General features: G+C 39.7%; 1 protein-coding gene across 4 annotated transcripts in view; it reads right to left on the bottom strand.

Moving 5' to 3' along the window:
• LOC144699655 (myosin phosphatase Rho-interacting protein-like) overlaps positions 1-20,034 on the bottom strand; it is a 407,667-nt gene that overhangs the window by 216,141 nt on the left and 171,492 nt on the right. For all 4 annotated transcript variants that reach the window (XM_078570766.1, XM_078570764.1, XM_078570768.1 and 1 more), the window contains exon 5: positions 3,985-4,069. In XM_078570766.1, coding sequence (XP_078426892.1) covers positions 3,985-4,069 — 85 coding nt within the window. The remainder of the gene's footprint in view (positions 1-3,984; positions 4,070-20,034) is intronic.

Below are 20,034 nucleotides of genomic sequence, written 5' to 3'. Positions count from 1 at the left end.
TAGTCATTTTTTATAGATCCATTTTGAAATTGCGACACGAATGTAGCAGTCAGCAGAAGCAATGCATTGCTAACAAACATTTTTGCACTGATAATAAAATGGGCTACTTTCACTGATTTCTCATTTTCATGGATAAATAGCTGGAATCACAGGATATGATCTTAGCAACCCTTTACAATAAAAACAGGAGTTGCCTTACTCAATCACCATAAGCTAGCACCTTTATTATAAAATTGACAGGACAGGGGATGAAAATTACCAGAATTCCTTGAAACCAAGAAACAAATTTGATTTATCCAATCACCAGAAACCATGGCCTAGATATTGCAATTTACACCATAATTTTGGCAAAAATTTTGTTAACATGCTATTCCAGCTGTCTAGTTACTCTGTGTCTTGATGCAAGGACATTAAAGATATGAGTTTCAGCTTTCCACTTTACATTCTTTATGCTGACTTTGCATTCTTTATGCTGACTTAAATTTTCTTTTATGACTCCCACTGGTTTTTGCCTTTTTAAAAAAAAAGCCTGTCACTGCCTAGTTAGTTGATAGTTGTTTCCTTACAAGCAGGGGAGAGCACCAAGAACAAAAACTCACATTTACAACCTCAAGGAGTTCCAAAGTGCTTTACAGCCAATGAAAGTCACAGAGCATCAAAGAAACAGAGCAGCTAATTTCTACAGGAAGAAAAATTTAACTTTATTTTTCTTTGCTATGCTAATATGCATATATTTGATGAAAACAAAAATGCTACAGATGCTGGAAATCTGAAACAAAAACAAAAATTGCTGGAAAAACTCAGCAGGTCTGACAGCATCTGTGGAGAGAAAGACAGAGTTAACGTTTTGAGTCCGTATGACTTCTTCAGAACTAAAAAGTAAAAATGTGGTGAAATATATACCGTTTAAGGGGGGTAGGACAGGTGAAGCTGGTGGAGGCAAAGGAGAAATTGCTAAAGGTCTCATAAGCAAAAGGTCAAAGGGGTGCTGATGGTGGTGATACTGGCTAAAGGAGGTGCTACTGGTGACATTAAGAGTAGCAAGCAGGATGAGCAAGTGACAGATGGCCCTAGTGAGGGTGGGGACAGTGCAGGAGAAAAGATGAAATAGGCTAAAAGGTGGGGATAAAACAATGAATGGAAATAAATTTAAAAAATAATAATAATAGAAATAGGTGGGAAAAAAATATATATAAAAATTTTAAAATAAATATTTGAAAAAAGGGGGATCAAAAAAGGGGTGAGGATAGAGGAGAGAGTTCATGATCTGAAGCTGTTGAACTCAATGTTAAGTCCAGAAGGCTGTAAAGTGCCTAATCAGAAGATGAGGTGCTATTCCTCCAGTTTGCGTTGAGCTTCACTCGAACATTGCAACAGGCCAAGGATGGACATGTGGGCATGAGAGCAGGGTGGTGTAATGAAATGGCAAGCGACAGGAAGGTCTGGATCATGCTTGTGGACAGACCAAAGGTGTTCCGCAAAGCGGTCACCCAGTCCGCATTTGGTCTCTCCAGTGTAGAGGAAACTGCATTGGGAGCAGCGAATGCAGTGGACCAAATTGAGGGAAGTGCAAGTGAAGCGCTGCTTCACTTGAAAGGAATGTTTGGGCCCTTGGACGGTGAGGAGGGGGGGGAAGTAAAGGGGCAGGTGTTGCACCTTCTGTGATTGCATGGGATGGTGTGTTTGGTGGTGGCACCGTGCTGGAGTTGGCGGAAATGACAGAGGATGTTCCTTTGAATGCAGAGGCTGGTGAAGTGAAAAGTGAGGACAAGGGGACCCTATCATGGTTCTGGGAGGGAGAGGAAGGTGTGAGGGCGGTGTGAGGGCAGAGGCGCAGGAGATGGGTCGGACATGGTTGAGGGCCCTGTCAACTACCGTGGGTGGGAAACCTCGGTTAAGGAAGAAGGAAGACATGTAAGAAGTGCTGTTTTGGAAAGTGGCATCATCAGAACAGATGCGACGGAAGCGAAGGAACTGAGAGAATGGGATGGAGTCCTTTCAGGAAGCGGGGTGTGAGGAGTTGTAGTCGAGGTAGCTGTGGAAGTCGGTGGGCTTGCAATGAATATTGGTGGACAGTCTATCACCAGAAATAGAGGCAGAGAGGTCAAGGAAGGGAAGGGAAGTGTCAGTGATGGACCATGTGAAAGTGATGGAGGGGTGGAAATTGGAAGCAAAATTAATAAATTTTTCCAGGTCCAGACAATTGCATGAAGCGTATATTTGAAGTTTGTTCCAGATATTCACCGTTCGATGAATTAGTGTTGAAGCCAATTGGACGAAAACCAGCATGTTATCGTATGTACTTTGTGCACAAGACATTTTGGTTTATAGGAAGCAAGTCTTTCTTTGATGCAAAATTACAGGGCAGAAATTGAACGGCTCTACTCCATCTTGGGGGTGCAGGTCAGGGATACAGTGGTAACACCTCTTCAATTGTAATATTGCTCATAGTGAAACTCACAGCTTCTGCTTTTAGGTGAAAAATGGTGTGTGTTTCATCACTAATTATGACAAGCAGATAATTCTTTGTGGCGCACCGCCAAACAAAATATCCAGTAATGAACTGTGTAAACTAATTAATACAGAAAATACTGGAATTACTCAGCAGGTCTGGCTGCATTGTGGAGACAGAAGGGGAGTTAATGTTTCGGGTTGATGACCTGCTACAACTCTAATTTATTCCAATTCTGATGAAAGGCCGTTAACCTGAAATGTTAACTCTATTTATCATTCCATAAATGCTGCCAGACATGCTGAATAATTCGAGCATTTTCTGTTTTTATTTCATATTTCCAGCATCCACAGTATTTTGTTAATTAATTCTCAGATGAATTTTTAATCTGAACCTATGTGTATTGATCAGAAGCTGCATTTTCTATTCAACACAATGAGTTGCCATATATTTAGTCAAAAATACTTAAGCAAATAAATATCTTCTCCCCCAATATCCCCCTGCTCCGAGTCATACTACAAAAATACTTTTTGTTGAACCCAAGGAGTCACCATAAAGCTGCGCATTTGTTTAAATGCTATCAAGCAAAGTGCTTCTCAGTAGAAAATATTATCCCAGAATATATTTAATGTGTGTGCTTTATCATACACGTTGCATATTGTCTGATACATCTTTTGTTTTGCCAAGACATGATGGTCTGGATTTTGCAATCAAAATTGCAAACAAAGAGTGCTCATCTTTCTTTAAGCTCACACTTGCACACGGAATTTCTGTGCTTTTGCAATTTATCGGTGTGTCAAAGCAGTGTGGCACCGCCAATATGGAATTTGGGACCTGTGTGAACAAGGCAAGAAACAACATGCCTCTTTGACCAGATTGACAAATCAGAATCCGAATCAGGAAGTGAGAGTTAATGTCAAATCATGTGCGGAGAGCAAAATATAGAGAAGGAACAAAAGGAGGGATTTAAGGGAGGGATAAAGACGGAGAAAAAGGAAAAAAAACTATTAAAAATCTCCAGATTTTGATTATTGTTGAAGGAATTAGACACAACTTATACAATTTAATTTTCAGTGTCAGAGAGTTTGTTTCACAGCAATTATGACTTAGCACACCATTAGAATTCATATGCCTCAAAAAACAGACTCACTTTTTAGTGTGTAGTGGGTAACTAGAGGGTGGGTACCACAACTTCACACCCTTCACATATCTGAATATGGAGTCTCTTAGCAAGGTAGAGGTGTGGCAGGGCAGGTGTCACAAGCTGATCAACTTACTCCTCAGTAATGGGGAGCATCGACAGCATCACCTTTATCCTTACTGCAGGATCCAAGCCAATGTAAGTTTTTCTCTTAAATGAGGTACACATAAATTTGATCTTTATTTGCCATCAAAAATACAAACATAACCCCCTTTTTTACTCCCTCTCTAAATAAATGTTGTTATTCCATCCTAATAAAAAGTATTGTCACTTCCATATTGGAAATTCTTAAATGGATTAAGTACTGCCAAGCTTCAAGTACAGACTATACCTGGGCAGTTGTAGGTTCCACTTTCCTTTTCTTCTTCTGATTTTGCTTATTGGTTCTGGGATATATCATCAGTTGCTCAAACCATCTGGAAAATTAAAATATTTAATTAGCAACTTAAGCGATAATGTGTGACAAGAACAACCTAAACCAAATGAAAAACAAAGATTTCAGAAGCAAAAAACTGAAAAAAATAAAGCAAGGTTTGATCAAAAAAACACACCATTCTTTAGGGAGCGGACATTTGCAGCAGATTCCACGGCCATCAAGGTCAGATTTACTTCTACTTGTAACCAAATTCCTGTATATGTGTAATATTTGACATTTGTTTGCATCTCCCATAAACATGCCATTAACAACTATGTTCCTATTTACACTATAAACATCTCATGTAAGCTTGTCTTGCTGTAATTACACCTATCCCTCCAGAGGAAGAGCTGTAGTGTGACAACTGACAGGAGGGTGCAAGTCCAGTTCAGCAAGTTCAAACAGGTGATTTTGGTTATAAATATGGGCATAAGAATCTATGATTGCAATGTACAAATAAGGACAGAATTTAGGAGTTTAATTTAGAGACTTAATGACATCTGTGCTCTCTGGTCCAATTATTCACCCTTTTAACCCCATTTCAAACAAAGATTACATTTTGTCTAAACCGTGTCTGCACCACACTATGGGAGACAGACTAGCAGTATACATATAAAAATCTTATTTGGTTATCTCATAGGAAGTCTTCAGAACTCTCAATGTTTGCCCTCAATTGTGGGAGTTGAGAGAAGGGGAAGAGTTATGTTTAAAACCCAGTGCTTTGCCAAGTGTCTCATGATGATGCTTCAGCCATCATGTCCAAATGCAGCAAGACCCGGACAATAGCCAGGCTTGGGCTGGCAAGTGGCAAGTAATATTTGCAACACACAAGTGCCAGGCAATAACCATCTCCAACAAGAGAGAATCTAACTGTCACGCCTTGAAATTCAATGGCATTACCATCGCTGAATCCCCCACTATCAATATCCTGGGGGGTACCATTGACCAGAAACTGAACTGGGCTAGCCACATAAATACTGTGGCTGCAAAAGCAGGTCAAAGGCTAGGAAACCTGCAGCAAGTAACTCACCTCGTGACTCCCCAAAGCCTGTCTACCATCTACAAGGTATAAGTCAGTAGTGTGATGAAATATTCTCCACTTGCCTGGATGAGTGCAGCTTCAACAACACTCAAGAAGCTGGACATCATCTGGGACAAAGCAGCCTGCTTGACTGGCATCCCATCCACATTCACTCCTTCCACCAATGACACACAGTGGCAGCAGTGTGTACCATCTACAAAATGCACTGCTGAAACTCACCAAGGCACCTGAGACAGCACCTTCCAAACTCCACGACTGCCACCATCTAGAAGGACAAGAGCAGCAGACACGTGGAAACTTCACCATCTGGAATTTCCCCTCCAATCCACACACCATCCTGACTTGGAAATATATCGCCATTCCTTCACTGTTGCTGGGTCAAAATCCTGGAACTCTCATCCTAACAGCACTGTTAACCACAAGGACTGCAGCGGTTCAAGGTAGCTCACCACCACTTCTCAAGGGCAATTAGGGATGGGCAATAAATGCTGGCCTTGCCAGCGTGCCCACATCCCATGAATGAATTAAAAAAAGTGTTAGGCAGGCTTTATGGACCAGCTATTTTTTTTTTCCTGATCATACATTTCATATATTGGCATATTTTAAGGAGCTAACTGCTATGTCTTTCAGTTATTACCAGCACTTAAAAACAATTTCACCCTGGAATTATTTTAAAAATTTGCACCTGTATTATAATGAGCACTTCATACAGCCCATTCATAATACAAATGTTTAAGCATTAAATTCCCATTTTACTTTATTCATATAATTTAAATCAAATTATTAGATAAGGCATTTTTAGCAGTAGACTGTACTCAAGTGCCCACTTGTAAACTTGCCATTAAAGATTAGGTGAAGCTAATGCACTCTGTGCATGAAAATCAAACATCCGCTGAGTCAACTTCACATACCATTTCTTAGCAAGAAGAAATGCTATCCCACAATAAGATTGAACATCATGTCATAAAATAGGCATATTTTATAAATAGGCAGGGAATGAAAATGTATTAATTACTAATTCAGACTTCTCATCAAATCACATAAAACAATGCTTCAATCTTTGGAGAAAGCTCCAAATGCAGTGTATCTTCATTCAAACAATCTTTAGAAGCTAAGCAATTTGCATGTTGCAAAGAAAAAAACCACTATTTTTGGGCTTTCAGGCTATGCCAAAACAATCCCACACCAAAGTTTTCAGTATCCATATATTTAGAATTGAAGGAAATGAGAGAACCATGGCAGATGGAGTACAAAAGTGTGAAATTATGCACTTTGGTAGGAAGAATGGAAAAGCAGAATATTTTTTAATAGGTGAGACACTAATAAATGCTGGTGTTCAAAGGGATCTTAGGGGAGTGGGTTCTTGTACATGAATCACAAAGTTGGCATGCAGGTACAGCAAGCAATTAGGAAGGCAAATGGTAGTTTGGCCTTTATTGCAATGGGGTTGCAGTATAAGAATAATGAAGTCTTGTTGCAATGATATCAGGTTTTGGTGAGACCACACCTGGGAGTACAGTGTAGCTTTGGTCTCCTACTCTAAGGGAGGATATACGAGCCTTAGAAGGGGTGTGACAAAAGGTTCACTAGGTTGATTCCTGGAACGAGAGAGTTGACCTGAGGAGAGATCAAGAAAAACACACTAATGTTCCTTGGAGCTTAGAAGAATAAGAAATGAACTCATGGAAACATATTATATTCTTAGAGAACTCGTCAGGCTAGATGTAGAGGCACTGTTTCCCCTACTGGAAAGCCTTAGTCTCAGGATAAGGAGTTGGCTATTTAGGACTGAGATGAGGCGAAATCTCTACTCATAGGGTTGCAAGTCTTTGGAATTCTCTACCCGAAGAGCTGTGGATGCTCAGTTATTGAGTATATTCACGACTGAGATTGATGGTTTATTGGAAACTAAGGACACGGGAAAGTGGACTTGGTGTAGAAGTTCAGCTATAATCTTATTGAACATGGAGCAAGCTTGATCAAGTGTATGGCAGTCTACTCCTATTTCTTATGTCCTTTTATTCTTAACCAGGCAAAATCAGAAAAATTAGAGTGAGGTGCCTCAAATTGAGGCCACCAAAAGCATGGAAAGATGTTACAATTCAGGCTTTAAAGGTCCACTTTTCCTTGCAGTCTTATGGGGCCTCCCAAGAGGAGGCTTTGTGCCATCTGTGAACGTGGGGTATATGCATTGTGTTCTTTCCTCATACAGGTTAAGGGGTTTAGGAACAATTGTCTAAACTGTTGCAAGGTGCATACTGAATTTTATGTATGCATATCCGGTATCTCAGGCAGTTCAGTACATTGAATGCCATCACATAGATCATTACATTTATAGGTAAAAATTACGGTATCTATTGACAAACTAACCAATAGACAGAAGCATCCTTCAGGCTCAGCAAATCTTTGAAAGCTCACAGTCGAATTCATATTCATACACACCAGCAAACACACACACAAAGTACAATAAAGCACTAAACCCCAATGGCCACTTTTCTCTAGTAAAAACAGTTTTATGGCTTAAAAGTCTCCCAAAACTCCATCAGCACTGAGTTAGCTGCAGATCTATCTCTTCCAGCAGAATTCAATATTGAAGGAACAATACTATTTTGAAACAGATCAATGACTCAGTCTGCTACATATTAAAGATTAAATACATTATAAAAGCACTAAAATGGCAAGTGGCAATGTCTGCAATCAAACAGCAGGTTCACTCATTTCTACATCTAAGGGGATAACAAAGATTTGATTTTTTATAAATATAAAAAAACTAGCCCTACACAATCTACAGAATAAGCTACTTTTATTTGGTACTTAAATTTGCACTGAACAAAAACAAATCATATATGAAATCTGGGTTTCAAAACGGTGGTTACTGAATGAAAGCCAAATATTCTTTCATGCAGCTGCCACATATTCCAATTTTTAATGTAGCATACTAAAAGATATAAAGTGGAAATAACATCAAGTATAGTCCTATGTATGTATATTCTGATTTCCAATGTCCCCACTTATAAAAGTAACCCAGTGTCTGTTCAGAAGACACTTTGAGAATGGCTAGTGTTAATTTATTTTGAGTTTTTATCTCCAGCTCCTACTTTCTATTATTTACAAATGTAAAAATGATCTAATGTATGAAAAAAATACTTTGTTAATTAAAATATATATTTATCTGATTGAGTCTTCATTCTTTGAACAATATGCATCCATTCATATCTTAGCAGTAGAGTATACGTCAAATGTCTGTTCATCTTCAGAGAAAACAGACAAGGCATATCTGACAAATAGTCATATGACACATTGGTGATGGCACAGGTGGTCTTCCACAGCTTCTAAAGCCCTAAAACTGGTACCAGTTCATTTTGATACAAAGCTAAACTACAACAAACTAACCAGCTATCTGCTTTGCCCAAAATCTATCCATGAAGGCACCTGTGCCCCCAATCATTTTATGTGGATGCTGCACATCATTCGAAGAAAACTAACAGGTAAGTAAACTTTCTGCTTCTTTATCCATACACAAGAGTATATAAAAGCAGAACAAATTTAAGATAAGTCATCTGGATAGAAGCCGTATCACAATTTGAGAACCAGTACCACAGGCACTGCTTTGTGCTGCAGTTAAGTGTGTGAGAATTTTCCAGTGTGGCAGCCTTGCATGTCTTTTCCAAGTGCAAGCTGCTAAATTAAGAACAGATGAAATGAACTTACAGTCTGCCCCTAGAATTCTTCCACGCAAGTTGGCAGCAGTATGGAATTCTCTCAAGCATCTATTCGAGTATACACCGCTTAATTTATTTGTTTGCTTTGCAGCATAGGCCAAAATATAACTTTCGTTTAAAAAAAAAGTGCAACCAGCACAGCACATCCACTGCTTTCCTGTAAATAGTCTGCAATTAATATTGTATTTTACTTGTACTTGTTCATTGACCTTTTTACAGTTAATAAACCTAACGAGTACTTTATAGTCTAACACAATCAATCAGTATTGATTCCTGCATCTTTATAATTTTGAGGAAATCGCAAGATTTCTTTTCAATTCTTTCATGGAATGTGGGCATTGCTAGCAAGGACAATATCTGTTGCTCATTCCTAATTGCCCTCGAGAAGGTGTTGGTGAGCTGCCTTCCTGAACCGCTGGAGTCCATCTGGTTGCAGGTTCACCTATAGTGTTGTGACAGAGTTCCAGGACTTTAATCCAGCGACAGTGAAAGAACGGTGATATATTGTTTCAAGTCAGGACACTATGTTGTTTGGAAGGAAACTTGCATGCATGTTCCCACACGTCTGTGTCTTATCCTTCCTGTAGTAGAGGTTGTGGGTTTGGAAGGTGCTGTCGAAGGAGCATTGGCGAGTTGCCGCAGTGCATCTTGTATATAGTCTGCTCTGCTGCCACTGTGCGCCAGTAGTGGTGGAGAGAGCGAAATGGCACATGGGATAGATGGGATGCCAATCAAACAGACTGCTTTGTCCTGGATGTTTTCGGGCTTCTTACGAACATACGAATTAAGGAGTGGGCCACTCGGCCCCTCAGGCCTGCTCCACCATTCAATAATATCATGGCTGATCTGACTTTAACCTCTTATTCCTGCCTAGCCCCAATAACCTTCCTTCAGTGTTGTTGGAGTCACACTCATCCAGGCAAGTGGAGAGTATTCCATCACACTCCTGACTTTGTGCCTGGTAAATGGCAGACAGGTTTTGGGAGTCAGGTGGTGAGTTACTCACTGTAAAATTACCAGCCTCTGACCTGCTCTTGTAGCCACAGTATTTAAATGATTGGTCCAGTTCAGTTTCTGGTCAATGGTAAACCCCTCCCCCAGGGTGTTGACAATAGGGGATTTCAGCAATGATAATGCCATTCAATGTCATGGGGAGATGGCTAGATTCCATATTGCTGGAGGCGGTCATTGCCATTTGTCAGCCCAAGCCTGAATGTTGCCTAGGTCTTGCAGCATATGGACATGAATAGCTTCAGTACCTGAGGAGTTGTGAATGGTACTGAACACTGTGCAATCATCAGTGAACATCCCCACTTCTGACCTTATGATGGAAGGGAGGTCATTGATGAAGCAGCTGAAGGTGATTACACATAGCGGCAGTAAACCAAAATAGAGACACAAAAGTTCTCCATTCAATCCCTGGGCTTGTTTACCCAGTGAGCAAGAAAACCATGTTCAAATGTAGGAAAACATATGTTTGCTTGAGGGATGGGCTGAAAAATATCTAAAGTAAAAACCCAAAAACCTAATAGCGTCCTATGGCTCTCTGAAGAATTATGCAAGGAAAGATTTTTTTATTTATCAATAAAGGGAATGGGGTGGGGCAGTTGGTGGAGGAACTGTGGTTCACAGAGACTGATGTATCACTCTCCCAAAAACAGCTTTTGTTTTTAATAGAAACAACATAAAAGCAGGATAAATTGCTTTGTACCAGAAACATCATACCTGGAGCACTATGTGAGTCTACACAGTGGAAACAACAATTCTAGTTGTGATCTGACTTATGCATGGCAGATAACAATTTCTTGACCCTGGTCCAAAGGATCTACCTGCACTTTGTTTGCCACCCAAAGCAAATGCAGCTGATCCACAATGAAGGTTTGCAATTTATTGAATCTGAACCCAGAATAAAACTAAAAATATATTTATTCCATGTAATGTAGGAACTTTAGCTTTTCACGATAGCCAAACAGTGGCATATTAACTTGTGAGAAGCTAAATTAAGGTCCTGACTGGGAAATAGAGCGCCTGAGCATCATTTCCAATTTGCATAAAATAAAATTCCAATGGTTGATCCTCATGTGATCTAAATGCAAATGGGTCAAAGACTGAAATAATTACCATATGCACAAGAACAAAATTAGGTTTTAGACCAATGGTTTAAAAAAAAGTGCGAACAATACTCAGAAAATATGGGGCATACATGATAACTGACAACTCAATTGACTGCAGAAACTTTTCATGTTTAGTGTGATAAGCTCCATTATTGGATGTCCTCTGGGAAATGATCACTAAGGGAGGCCCAATCTAACAGTTGTTGCATTACTGGAAAGTATCAGGTTTGGATAAAATATTTGCCACACCCCTCCCAACCATAAAAAGAGGTCCCATCTCCACAGCTGGTTTATCTATTTAAATTTTGCCTCTGTTTGTTGGTATCATTTTTAAAAAAGGGGAAACAAACAGAGGCCTTTGTGTCCAGGAAAAGGAGGCCCATCCAGGCTTCAGGTTGACTTTGCCTCAAATCTGACAAAAAATATTGCTCAGAGTGGATAATGCGTATTCTTCCTTCTCCTGAATTAGCTCCAGGCATATCATCTACTCATGGAAAGCGGATAATGAGACGGTAACAAACACCTGACAGGGTATAATTTCTACCTTGGCTAAATGCAAAGCTGAGGCTAACCTTCTCACCTGGGCATCAGAGTATTTTGACAAAGGGGTTAAATGTCTTTTGTCATGCCCTCCCTTCCCCATTGCTATTGGAGCAGGCCAAGACATACAGACACACACACAGACAGACAATCACCGCAGGCTGAACATGTTCAACTGAAGCAGTCATAAAGTATCAGAGATCAAAAACTACAAACATAACAACATGGTTGCTGTGATCAGACCCAAAACCTTAAACTACCTATCACAAGATATAAATAGCCTCCCTCATCCATTTGACACGACAATTTGTGATAACAGGAACCTACTTTCTTAAACAATTTTTGTCACCACATTTACACTAAGATGTCTATTTCATCAGATGTCTATTTCAAATGTAGACTAATCCTAAAATGGTTGATATCTAAGTTTTGCTAATTCAGGCCCATTTCTCCTCCTCTCTTTTAGTTAGAAGTAATCTTCTAATTTTTTGTTCTTGTCACTTTATCAGGTCGCATCTCAGTCACCTCTTTTTCCAGATCAATTTATCTTGTACCACTTGTGTCTTGGTAACCTGACTGCTTGCAATGCTCATAACTCTGTAGCACTATACAGTTTCAATCTGACTTGCTCTGATCTGCACTCTACCTTGTTGACTATGCAATTCCGCACTATTTGCTTCATTGATAGCTATTTTGCAGTGATTGGACATGTTGAGTATAGATCCCTTAATCTTTTAACTTAATTTATCATCCGATTTCTCAGGTGGAGAATCATCCAAGGAGGAAAGATTAGGGAGAGTAGTTCTACATTCCTTAGAATTAAGAATGAGAGGTGATCTCATTGATAACAATTGAGGGGATGAACAGAGTAGAAGACACTGGGAGGGTACTTCCTCTAGCTGGGGAGCTTAGAACTAGGGGTCAGCCATTTAGGACTGCAATCAGGAAAAATTTCTTCACTCAAAGGGTTATGAATCTTTGGAACTCACTACCCCAGAGGGCTGTGGATGCTTAGTCATTGAGTATATGTAGAACAGAGATTGATAAGATTTTTTGGTACTAAAGAAATCGAGGGGTATACATATACATATAGTGTGAAAAACTGGAATTGAGATAGAAAATCAGCCATGATCGTATTGAATGGCAGAGCAGGCTCGAAGGCCTACCCTTGCTCTTACTTCTTATGCTCATTTCTAAACTACTTACGGAATTTTTTTCTTTCAATATGAAGTTACTCAATTTGTATTAAATTTTATCGGCCAGTACACACTCATAATTTGACTTACTTATTTTATAGTTCCTGAGTTGCTGCATCAGAATCAACAATCCTTCTACATAGAATTTCTGAGTCCAATTCATTAATGTTCTATATTTATATCAATTTCTTATCCATTCTCAAGATTTGTGAATCTTCATAATGTTGAGCGAAAGTATCATCCCTTCTTGAAGAACATAGCTAAATGCTTTACAGAAATCTAAGCTGTAAGGCTTTCCACATCCCACTTCCCAGAACCTCACCAAAAAGTCAACGAGTCTGATCAAAAGGGACCTTTTCAGAATTCTGTTGGTTGTTGTTCTTCAACAAGCAATCCTCAGGTTCTCCCTAATAATTGATCACACCTGGTACTGACCCAAGGTGAATAGGTTTGCTACTGTCTCTACCTGGTCTATCTTGATTCTCGAAAATGGTCAGCATGTTGCCTTTACCAGGATCTTCCAGAGATCATGAGTATCCTTAGGAAGGACAGCAATGCCTTCAATATTCTGTGATAACTACCGCCTATCTTTGGGAATTTGTTTTGAACCATTTTTGCCTCTATTTATATCAAAGTCATTGATTCTATTGGAATCATTGTTACCAAGAAACAAACATGTTGCTTATGTCTTTCCTTGTCAATACAATAATTTATTTAATGTTTACATTAACTATTGTATATTCTTCATTAGCTTGGGCCCGATGTGCATCTTTTAGGGTTCTCATCTTTTCTGTGGCTACTTTCATGCTGGTTCAGTGTTGAAAGAATGACTTACTTCTAGATTTTTATCTGCAAATGTGCTTTTGTCTAGGTCCCTCCTCACCCTCGTGACCACCCTTTTAAAATGTTTTTCATGTTCTACATTCATCCCAGTGAAGTGCTTCACCTTCCTCCCTGAGATTTGTAGAAATCATTCCTTACTCACTTCTGCTTAATTTGTTAATCCACTTACAGTCGCACAGATTTAGCCTATACTTGTTGATACTAGCTATACATTGTTCCTGCTCTGTATTATGTTCCACTTGTCCTCTACTGTACAGCCATTGAACAACTGCCCACACCCTTGCAATCCCCTTAAAAAAAAACAATTTGTTTAAGCTGTTATTTTAATTATTTGAAATTGTCTTATTTAAAAAGGAAAAACTGGCCCCTGGTCCTCTGCATCTTAGAATACCAGATCACACTGAACTTGATCCTCCTGTGTTATCCCCTCAGTATGCCATGGCTTTCACGTCCAGTGTGCTGCCTGGATCAGTTAATGTTACCAAGTCAATATGTGAACCGCCTCTAGCAGTTTTCCTAATGAAATGAATCAGAAAACTGTCAAGCATCTGAACTGCTTGGCTTTTCCCAATTTATATTTAGTTGATTTAAGTCCCCCATTAGTGTTCCTGCTTTCACTCAAGCACCATTTTTAGCTTTTCATAGAGAAAACTATCTTCTTTCTTATTTTGACCCTCTGGTCCGATGCATACCCCCTAGCTCGATGCATACCCCCTAGCTTTGTCCTCTTTCCAGAAGTTGTCTCATCAGAATCTTTCATTGTGTAACTTACCATCTCCCACATTATTAACCTCTTTTGTCGTCTCAAAAAAGGCACGCTTGTCAGGGACACCTGTTTACACTATCTATACAATGCTGCATTCATTACCAATCTCAGCTGTCAGACAAGTTTCTGATATTCTGACTGTATCATAGTTCATTCCTGCCACAAATCACCAACAGCTCCAGTGTTTATTCCTGAAGATTCTAGCATTCATGCATAAACATAGCATTGTATATTTGGCTCCTTCAGTCTCAAGTTTATGCCTATATTATTATATAGATCCTGTGATTATTTTAAATTCCATCTCAGGATGCTAGTGTTGCTGGTAAGGCCAGCATTTATTGCCCATTCCTAGTTGACCCAAGGGGGAGGTGGTCAACTTTTCTCTTGCATCCCTGCTTCGTAGTGGTTTGATCAACTGAGTGGTTTGCTAGGCCACTTCAAAGAGCATTTAAGAATCAACTACATTGGTGTGGATGTGGGCTATATTATATATCTGTTGCAAAGGTCTGCCAGCAGATCTCAGGAACATGGCTCTCAGGAGCCAATAGTTCAATTACAAGTATATTTGCAGAAATACTGCAACTACCCAAAACGTTAACTCTGTTTATCTCTCTACAGATGCTGCCTAACCTGCTTAGTATTTCCTGCATTTCTGTTTTATTTCAAATTTCCAGCATCCACATATTCTGCTTTTCGACTTTATGTGAATACCAAGAGTCCAAGGAAGGAAGAAGTACACTAAAATATATATGTGTGCATATTGGCAAAGCAGTATTTATTGTCCATTTCTAGTTGCATTGAGGACATCAACAGTCAACCATACAGCATGGAACTGAAGTGGCATGGAGGCCAGTCTAGGCACAAACAGCAGATTTTCTTTTCTAAAGGATATAAGAGAAGCAGCTGGCTTTTTAATGAAAATCTAGCAGCTTTCCTAGTCACTTTGTGCCCACAAATTACTAGATTTATTGAATTCAATTTTGTGGTGGTTTTCAAACTCTCAACATCTGGTAATATAGCCTAGTGGTTAATCTATGACTGGTAAGCATGCTCCTGGATAATAAGAATTGGCTTAGGACTCTCTTATCTAGTCTCAGTGCAGTCCACCTGGAAAACCATTGGAAAACTACAAAGTACCTAGAATCTCTTTCTTATTGTGATTGGCTGAGTAGGGAGTGAAGGATCACAGTCCTAATCATCCTTACTGAGAACTCCTTATTGCTCATGTCATTACATTTCTTATCTTAGTTATTACCATGTAAGGGTTCTGTAGGTTCACCCCACGGAATCTCAAGGGAGTGGTTGTCAACTGGAGAGGATAACCCTTTGACAATCTGAAAAATATGCATCAATGGAGGTTTAAAAAAAAACCTGCAAATTTTCACAAGTAGCCACTTTACACTGAGAGATGGAGAAAACCTAGTAAGCCATGGAGGCCTCAGGCAGGAGTTTACAAGATCCCCAACTCGTCCCTCTGTGAGCCTCAAAACCAAAGGACACTCCAGAATATTATGACCAAGTTACAATCCAAAGTGTTTCTGGATGAGCAGCAGGCAGAGTAGACAATACCACAGCCAGTTGACGAAGGAGGGTGCTTCAGAGATTCAGGTTTTGAAAGCCATCCATGTCATTTATTTTTGCAAAAAGATACTAACATTTCCTACATCTGCAGTCCCACCAAAGAGTAACTGGAATACAAGCTCCCATAGGAGTGATGAATGCAGCCATGCCAGTTCATGTAGCAACCGACCAAAATCTTTCTCAACCACAGCCAATTGCATCCTATTGTACTGCAACAGCCAGCCTCGAATCCCTTCCCAAGAACAACATATTTCAAAAAACCCCCAATCTAGCGATTGTTTAAGAGCTATGCAACAATTCGGCAAACAAGCGTCAGTCAATAGACCTACAGTAAACTAGTCTAACCTGATTAGAGCCTGATAACCAGCACTACCTCTCCACCACTGCTCTCGAACACTTGGCCACTTCCATGTTGTCGGACACCTTGTTTGACATCAAGTAAAAGCTTCTCTGCAGCTCAACATTGCTAAGGCTGAAGCCATCATCCTCCACTCGCACCACAAATGTTTCTCCCTTGTCACTGAACTAGATCAGTTACTCTCAAATTTTGCTTCATGTGTCCTGGGGGATCACAGCACAAAGGAAACTTAGTCCAGTGCCCGGTGACATCAGATTTATTACAGAAATACTGTCCAAGATGGTGACAGGACCCGAACAGAGAAGTCACCATGGAATGAGAACCTTACCTCAACAGATCTTGTTTAAGATATCAGTTACCATCTGCTCTTAACTTACATAGAAATCATTATGATAGCATGCGATACAGGAAGAATGCTGGCATTGAGTTGTCAGTGCAAGTAAGTGCCAATGAACTCTAGGCACTGTGGTACATAAATGAGTCCAAGGCACCATATATTCATCATCTGAAGCCTGAGGATTGCACTCTACCAATGTGTCCACAGCAACGCCTGCTGGGCATGGCTGGATTTTTGCTTGCTTGCTTATATTGTTCAAAATAATGTAGCTATTGTTTAGGAATGTTTGCTAACCTGAGATAAATGTATCAGCATGCTTGGGAAGCAAACATTTTACATAAATTTTAAGCTTTAAGTAAATAAGTTAAGTAAGTTTCAAGGATCTGGAATCACAAATGAACACTTTCATTCTGTACAATATTCAAAACACTTACGCACATGGGTGGCTATTTTGTCCCAGCTACATAGATACTTAGCTTATTTTGATATGAGCAACATACTGATGGAGCAGTACTTAAGGATGTATGATATGATATGATCAGAGGCCAACTAGGCGCACACTGTGCTGAGTGTAAAATTATTTGTGTATTTAGCCTCTTTATTTATTCATATTCTTGGCTTTTTTTAAAAGTTATTTGTTCTTTATATTGCTGGATAGGGAGCACCAAATTGACCTTTTGGATTTATCATATGCCTTGAACAGTGTAGATCCTTGCCCATGAAGGGAGGAGTTTAACATGTTGAGAGGCTGGAGATTTTATTGTAAAAGACACAAGTAAGGAACTTTTAACTGGTGGGGGGAAGTGGAGGAGGGGGAAACAAGATGGCACAATAGCATAGGCCCTAGGGCTGTTTTTGACATGAATAGAAAACCTTGGAGAACCCAGCATTTGTAATGTCAGCAAGTGGTTTTCCAAGAATCTAATAAACTAGGTTATACTCCTGTGGTGTGTAAAAGACAAGGAACTTGTAAACTGTGGGCAGAAATGTTGCAATTCTGTAAATCTGTTACTTGTAGCAACATTTATTCCTGCTCCTGGAACAGCTGCATCATACAATTTAATCCCAACAATGAACACTTGTTCTTTCGTGACTGAACACAGCAGCACCAGGCAGTAATAGCATTTTCTTATAATCACAATTCACAAACTGTTAGAAGCCAGATATAATGTCAGGATTTCTTAGAATCACAGTCCTCTGTTATTGGCATTGCCAATCTTGGTTCAGGGGAGAAAGTACACTTTCATTCTGTGAAAGGGTACAACAAAAAAATGATATTGCGAAAACTCAGATAAGGAAATTTAGCATTTAGGCTAAAAAATTTTTTGGTTAAAAAATGTGAATCTGTAAAATCATTTATTTTAAAAAGCAATTTCCCACCCCATGCTGGGTTAAATTCACTCTCTTCCGTTCACCTTAACCTAAACCATAGGTCATTCTCAGTCAAGAGGCTGGGCAGAAAACCTAATCCCAAACAGGAATAGTACCTATGATCTTGGAAGAAAATACAAGATTAGTCATCAACCAGTTTTCCCACCCACAATAAAACATACACAGCCTCCCACCAACCACCAACTGACTGCACAGCTGGGATTCAGAGAAAATTATCTAGAAAATCAAAGAAACATAATCCATGGCACAAACTCCATGACTATTGAATTAGTAAGTGAATTTATGGATACATTTATACTATTTAAATAAGCATATTGCTTCTATCACATCTCTTATGAAAGGAATCTGGAATCTGCTTTAAACATATGTTGTCTGTAATTTTTAAAGAGGCTGTGTCCATTAATTTGATTTGGTTTATTAAAGCAAAAGTAGAACTCCTGCCATCTCATCATTTCACATTTCGGTGATAGGCTGAAGATGCTTTAAAAAAAATTATTGTTCAAGAAGTGCGGCAGACACTGGGACAGCCCATCCGTAGCTGACTGAGATGATGATAATAGAATGGAAACTTGACTTCTTCTTTATTCATTCATGGGATGTGGACGTCGCTGGTTAGGCCAGCATTTATTGCCCATCCCTAATTGCCCTCGAAAAGTGGTGGTGAGCTGCCTTCTTGAACCACTGCAGTCCGTGTGGTGTAGGTGCACCCACAGTGCTGATCGGGAGGGGGGTCCAGGATCCGGTGACAGTGAAGGAGCGGCAATCTATTTCCAAGTCAGGATGGTGAGTGGCTTGGGGGGAACTTCCAGGTGGTGGTGTGCCCATCTGTCTGCTGCACTCGTCCTTCTAGATGATAGCAGTCGTGGGTTTGGAAGATGCTAAGAAGCCTTACTGAGTTCCTGCAGTGCATCTTATAGATGGTACACACTGCTGCCACAGTGCGTCTGTAGTGGAGGGAGTGAATGTTTGTGGATGGGGTGCCAATCAAGCAGGCTGCTTTGTCCTGGGTGATGTCAAGCTTCAAGTGCTGTTGTTGCTGCGCTCATCCAGGTAAGTGCCAACTATTCCATCACACTCCTGACCTGTGCCTTGTAGATGGTGGACAGGTTTTTGGGAGTCAGGAGACGAGTTACTTGCCGCAAGATTCCTAGCCTCTGGCCTGCTCTATAGCCACAGTATTTATATGGCTAGTCCAGTTCAGTTTCCGATCAATGGTAACCCCCCAGGGTGTTGATAGTGGGGGATTCAGCGATGGTAATGCCATTCAATGTCATGGGGCGCTAGTTAGATTCTCTCTTGTTGGAGGCTTGTGTGGCGCAAATGTTACTTACCACATGTCAGCCCAAGCCTGGATATTGTCCAGGTCTTGTTGCATTGGACTGCCTCAGTCCTTATGATGCTAATGCTGTCAAAGCAGCAAGCTAAAAAAATACAAGATTTGACCCAGCAAAAAGGAAGAAATAGCAATATATGCCCAAGTCAAGATGGTGTAGGACTTGAAGAGGAATTTGAATGTGATAGTTTCCATGATATAGCTGCTTTTGGGAGGTATAGATAGATGTATCGACCACAACTGCAGCCCAAGTACTTTTCTAAAACTGGATTTTTTACTTAATATGTGACAAGAAATGAAGGTACATCATTGCATTTATATTTTAAAATTGTATGTTGACAGATAACGGGCAGATGAATATACATATCCTGGGTTCAGCAGGATAGGGAGATTAATAGAATAGAGAAACCACATGGCTGGGAAGGAAAAAGGAAATGAAAAGAATACAAGGACTGGATGTAAATGATTTGCCACTAGCTCAAATGTTAGTTACACACTTCCCCCTCTTCTCACAGCCTTCATCAGAATAAAACAAGTCAAACGTAACTCCCACTGCCATTTTTGTAAGGAAAGTTGGCCAACTATAGTCCTGTCAGGAATTATAGGAAAATAAAAACAAAAATGAAAAACAATGAGGGTGAACATATTCACTATGCCAATAAAATCTGGACTATACACTAAAAATCTATATATTAAAAATGCTCCTAACAATATGAAATGTGAGAGTAGATTTAATGATTTT

This window comes from Cetorhinus maximus, chromosome 24 (genome assembly GCF_964194155.1).
Source record: "Cetorhinus maximus chromosome 24, sCetMax3.hap1.1, whole genome shotgun sequence".
Classification (NCBI taxonomy): Eukaryota; Metazoa; Chordata; class Chondrichthyes; order Lamniformes; family Cetorhinidae; genus Cetorhinus; species Cetorhinus maximus.
The sequence above is the reverse complement of the archived record's forward strand: the minus strand, read 5'-3'. Positions and strand labels throughout refer to the sequence as shown.